This window comes from Arachis ipaensis, chromosome B07 (genome assembly GCF_000816755.2).
Source record: "Arachis ipaensis cultivar K30076 chromosome B07, Araip1.1, whole genome shotgun sequence".
NCBI lineage: Eukaryota > Viridiplantae > Streptophyta > Magnoliopsida > Fabales > Fabaceae > Arachis > Arachis ipaensis.
In genome coordinates this window covers 84,852,834-84,858,880 of record NC_029791.2, presented here as the reverse complement: position 1 = coordinate 84,858,880, position 6,047 = coordinate 84,852,834, and the positions used below count along the sequence as shown (strand labels likewise).

At 40.7% G+C, this 6,047-nt stretch overlaps 1 protein-coding gene across 1 annotated transcript; it reads right to left on the bottom strand.

The window, feature by feature from the left end:
- Positions 4,438–5,641, bottom strand: LOC107607397. Its single transcript, XM_016309359.1, has 3 exons — positions 5,408–5,641; positions 5,026–5,182; positions 4,438–4,979 (listed from the first exon to the last, which is right to left on the bottom strand). Exons 1-3 carry the CDS (start codon positions 5,639–5,641, stop codon positions 4,438–4,440), a joined length of 933 nt encoding a protein of 310 aa, XP_016164845.1.

Below are 6,047 nucleotides of genomic sequence, written 5' to 3'. Positions count from 1 at the left end.
TATAATTGTCATTTCACCAAGGGTCTTGGTCAAAATAGCATCTCCAGAGGGAGAAACTTCATTCACAGCTTTTGGTTGTGGGATCCTCGCCCTTGAGTGTTGAGTGGAGTCCGCCAAGTCTAATATAGCTTCCCATGCTTCCGCAGCGGTCTTGTTCTTGGTTAATGAACCTCCACTCGCGGCATCTAGGAGAAGCTTGTCTTAGTGATGCATTCCTTGATAGAAATAACTAATAAGAACCAACTCGTCAATCCGATGGTGATGACAAGCCTCTAGCAACTTCTTGAATCTCTCCCAATACTCATACAAAGTCTCCCCATCCCATTGCACAATGCAAGAAATCTCTCTTCGCAACTTGTCTATTTTCTGGGGAGGGTAGAACTTTTCCAAAAACTCTTCACGCAACAAGTCCCAGTTGGATCTAACTTCACCTGTCTGAGTATAAAACCACTCATTCGCTTTTCCCTCCAAAGAGAAAGGAAAGGCGAAGACCAACATTGCAGCTTCATCGGCCCCATGTCTTCTTGCGGTTGCACAAGCAACTTGGAAATCCTTGAGATGCTTCAAGGGATCCTCTCCAGGTAGTCCATTTTACTTGGGGAGCAAGTTTATCATGCCAGAATTGAGCTCAAAATTTGGGTCTAAGGCCGGATACAAGATTTGAAGTGGTTGTAAGTTAAGATCAGGAGCTCCGGCCTCCTTCAAGGTGATTCTTCTAGGTGGGTCCGCCATGTCGGTGTCACCTGAGTCACTCAAAGAGAATTTAGTACTCCCCACAGATGAATACAGAGTCTCCTCGTTGATTGGAGAACGATGGTCATGGATGGTTGGTGATAGTGAATGAGAGTGCTCCTCAAGGGAACCCGATTCACTATCCACAAAAGCTAGCCGACGCCGAGCTTGCCTTAAACGAGTTAAAGTTCTTTAAATTTTCGGATCAAAAGTGGCCAAGCTTGGGTCTGGAAGCGACCGTGTCATTCAACTGAGGAGGCAATAAAACCATGCAATTATGAAGGGCAAAACAAAAATAGACAAGTAAACAAGAACCAACTTAACAATCAAAGACTACTAAAGTTAACTAAAGAGAAATGTGGTATCTACAATTAGAGCCAAGTAGCAAACCAAAATCAAGTATTCACAATATTCACATATTTACAACAACCAAAATAGTAGCACTCATTGCACTTAAAGTGAACTCCCCGGCAAAGGCGCCAACATTTTGATGAGGGGAGATTTAATTCGCATGTGGGTTAGGAACTCGGTTATCCAGAGAAAACGAAATTAACGTTGCAAGTATAGTCCCAACCTGACGAATTGACCCCTCGGATTAAAATTGAAAATTCACAAGAGATGTCACAAGCAAGATCAAATTAAAAACCGAGAGTATTAGACTCCCGAGTCGTCTCCCTAGGAGCACTTTAGAACAATGAGTGTGCAATTCCAGTTGTAGTGATCAATGGGTTGTGAATGAAGCAATGAACATATAAAGCAATAAAAGAACATGCAAAATTGTAATGATTGAACTAATTAAGAAATTAAAGAACCGACTATGTAATATAAACAAGTAAAGTATTAAAGAAATCAACATATAAAGGTATGAAAGATTGAAAGCATAAAAAAGAGTCTTGGCTTGGATTAGTCTGACTTGATCAACCCTCACATCGGAAAGTAAGTTAAATGAGCGTAAGTGTCCTTAACCCACAAATCCTAACTTGTTTGCTAATTACCTTAGCAAAAAATTAGCGTTAGTAGGAACAAGAACAATTAACAACCCAAGAATTGAAACTAAATATTGGACATTCCAACTCTAGAAACCCAATTGCTCACTTTACCCATGCCAAGAACAAAAAATTTAGCTTAAAACCATGTTTGATATTTTGTCAAACACTTGGTAGGCAAAAAGCTTAAACATGAGGAAAATGAGTAAAGACTTGAAACTAAAAGCAACAATTGATCTCAGTCAACAAGAATAACACAAGAAAGCATGTAATCAACACCCAACATCAAATTCATCAACAAGAAATTGAAATTGCAAGAGAAAAGCAAAATTGAACTATAACTTGAATTAGAAGAAAGAGTAATGACAATGTTACTATAAAGAGTAATAACAAGGAAATACTTACAATGAAAGCTTGCAAAATCCAAGATAAAAAATGGAAATGGCACTTGAATGTAAAAAAACCCTAATATAAACCCTAATGGAGATGATGAAAAACTTAGAGAAAAAACCAAACTAAAGCTTCCTACTACTACTCCTAAACTATACTAAAATGATATGGTATGTTATGCCTCCATTTCTCCCTCCAATATGAGCTAGAAGACTTTAGAAATGGGCCTCCAAAGCCCCGAAATTGCGAGGCACGTGCTATTTTAATGAAGTCATGTGTGGACACCTATGCGGATGCACAGACGCGCTCGATGCAATCCACGCACTCTCCTTGGGTGGCTGTGCATACGCACAGGTAGCTGTGCGCACGCACACGTCTCTGAGCTCACTCCTTTGATTTCTCTTGATTTCTCCACTTTGCATGCTCTTCTTCCATTTTCTCTAATCCATTCCTACCTTATATACCTGAAAGCACTCACTAACAACATCAAGGCATCGAATGGAAGGCAAATAGAATAAAATAGATTCAATTAAGTATAAAAGAGTATATTTTCATGATCAAGCACAATTTGGGGGGGGGGTGATCAAAAGCATGCTATTCAAAAGAATAAGTGTGAGTTTATGTGATGAAAATTCATTCAATTCTAACAAAAAATCATCATCAAATATGGATTCATTACTGACGCGTACGTGTGACATGCGCTACCTGCAGAAATCGCAGAAAACCCTGGGGGCAATTTTAGGCTGAGTTTGGACCTAGTTTTCGGCCCAAAAATGCAGACTAAAGCCAGGAAACAATCAGAGACTCAGACACAACTTCACAACATTCATTCACATAGTTTTAGCTTTTAGATGTAGTTTTCTAGAGAGAGAGGCTCTCTCTTCTCTCTGGGTTTTAGGTTTATTTCTTCTCAATTCTAAGTTCAATGTTCCTTTAATTTAGTTTCTCTTCTACTTTTATTTATTCTAGCATTTTAGTTTATTTATTTTCTCAATTTAGTTTATGAAATCCATGTTAGATTTGATTTCTTTATTTAATGCAATTTGGGGTATTTCATATTTATGATTTTAATTTAGCTTTTTACATTCTTAGCTTGAATTGAGTAATTAGAGACTCTGGAGTTATCAAACTCCTTTGTTGATTGATAATTGGAAGTTGCTGGTTGATTTGGCTCCCTCTAAAGCTAGTCTTTCCTCAGGAGTTGACTAGGACTTGAGGAATCAAATTGATTAGCCCACTTGACTTTCCTTTATTTAGTAAGGGGTTAACTAAGTGGGAGCAATGAATAATTCTCATCACAATTAATAAGGATAACTAGGATAGGACGCCTAATTCTCATACCTTGCCAGGAGCCTTTCTTAGTTATTAATTTTCTTTCTTGTTATTTTATTTTCTTGTTCCTTATTTCAAAAACCCAAAAATATACTATCTCATAACCAATAATAACTACACATCCCTGCAATTCATTGAGAGACGACGAGAGGTTTAAATACTTCAGTTATTAATTTTATTGGTTTTGCTTCAGTGACAACCAAATTTTTGTATGTAAGGATTCTTTGTTGGTATATAAACTATATTTGAAACGAGAATTCATTTGTGAAATTCTTTACTGGCAAAAATTCGTTCGTCAATAGTCTTACCACAGACCTTACATCTCAACGCAGGCGGGACGAACCACTGCCCTTACGCCGCCGCCGCTACCTAAACAGGTGGGATCCAACCACCGTCCCTACCGGGCGCATAGCGTTTCGTAATCTACAACTATTCCTCCTTTACTCACCACGTGGCCTAAGAACTTTACTTCCTCCTTCGAGAACTCACACTTTGACAACTTAGCATACAACTTCCGCTCCTTTAAGATTTGCAACATAATCCTCAAGTGTTCCTCATGCTCCTTTGCCATCTTAGAGTATACCAAGATGTCATCTATGAAAACCACCACGAATTTATCTAAAAAGGGATGAAACACTCTGTTCATGTAATCCATGAAAACAGCAGGTGCATTCGTTAACCCAAAGGACATTACCGCAAACTCGTAGTATTCATAGCGTGTCCTAAACGCAATCTTAGGGATATCATCCTCCTTCACTCTTATCTGATGGTAACCGAATCTCAAATCGATCTTGGAAAACACTCCAACTCCTTGCAATTGATCCATCAAGTCATCTATTCTTGGCAGCGGGTACTTGTTCTTCACAGTCACTTTATTCAACTGTTGGTAATCTACACACAGTCGCATTCCTGGATCTTTCTTCTCCACCAATAAAACTGGCGCTTCCCACGGTGATACACTCGATCGAATGAACCTCTTGCTCAGAAGCTCTTCCAACTAAGTCTTTAACTCTGCCAGCTCTATCGGAGCCATTCTATACGGTGCAATCAACACTGGTCCAATTTTCGGCACCAATACAATTGTAAATTCAATTTCCCTTTGAGGTGGAAATTCAGGGATATCTTTCGGGAACACCTCAGGAAAATCTCTAACCACCGGTATCAGATCTAAGTTCTGGGCATCACCCAATGCATTAGCAGCCAACAGAATATAACCCTGACACTCCTTCCCACTATAGTGCACCATTACAGAGTTCAAGTAATATCCCGTAGCTACCACTGCTCCATTTTCTCTTTCCGGCATAAACCGAATTGACCGCTCAAAGCAATCCAACAAAACCCGATTCTTCGACAACCAATCAAGCCCCAAAATAATTTCCAATCCAATAATTGGCAAACAGATAAAATCATGCACAAAGTCTCTACCCTCAAGCTTGAAACCTACTTGCTTACACCCTGACCTAGTCATAACTGTTTGATGCGGAGTATGTACATGCAGATCAAATGGTAACTCTGACACTTTCAAGCCTAATTCCTCAACTTTAGCAAATGAATAAAACAAATACGAAGCTCCAGTATCATATACCTCTCATCAACGGATCCACCTTGGAAGCGTCCTTGGCATTCACAGCAAAGACTCGCCCCTGGTGGTGACCTTGACCCGCACTTTGGTTCTTCCCACCTATGCAATCCCTCGAAAAATGACCAGGCAAGTCACAGTTGAAGCACCCACCTATACCAATCTTGCAAGAGTCATATGGATGAAAACATCCACAACGATCACAAGCTAAATCCGAAGAACTCTTACTCTGATTTCCTCTCCCTTTGCCACGCTGAATCTGATCGTGGGTGTTCTTTCAAAAGCCTCTAGGATATCCTCCTCTCTTGAAGCTTTGCCCTCTAGGATGAAAATACTTGCTACGCCCCCAAGTAGATCTCCCTCCATGAGTTTCCTTGGACGAAGCTACCGTCTTGGTATACTCTTCCACCACTCTCGCCTTATTCACCAAGTCAAAGAAGACACGGATCTCCATAGGCAGCACAGCAGTCATAATGCTATCCTTTAAACCCCTCTGGTACTTAATGCACTTCCAGCTCTCGTAAGTCTCCGAGGCACCTTGACATACCCTAGAAAATCTATAGAGCTCCTCAAACTTGTTGGTGTATTCTGCCACAGATAGGGAACCTTGCTTCAGCTCCATTAGTTCCATCTCCTTTGCTTCCCTTGCAGACTCAGGGAAGTATTTCTTGTAGAAGGTCGTTTGGAACACCTCTCATGGAATGTCAGCGTTCTGAAGTTGTAGCAAGCGACACTCTGCTTGCCTCCAGGGCTGGGCCTCTCCCGCTAGCTGATAAGCGGCAAACTCGACATATTGATTGATGGGAACATCGTGTGCCTGTAAAGCACACTCCATAGCCTGGAACCAGTGGTCCGCTTCAGTAGGATTAGTGGATCCTTGAAAAGTTGGCGGATGAACCTTGAGAAACGTCGCCAAGGTCATCAGAACACCACCCGTGTTATTGTCGTTTCCCTCAGCATTGTCATTGGCATTCCCTTCTCTTTTCCTACTGCCATTTCCGTTTCTGGCCGGTTGGCCTAGTGTCTGC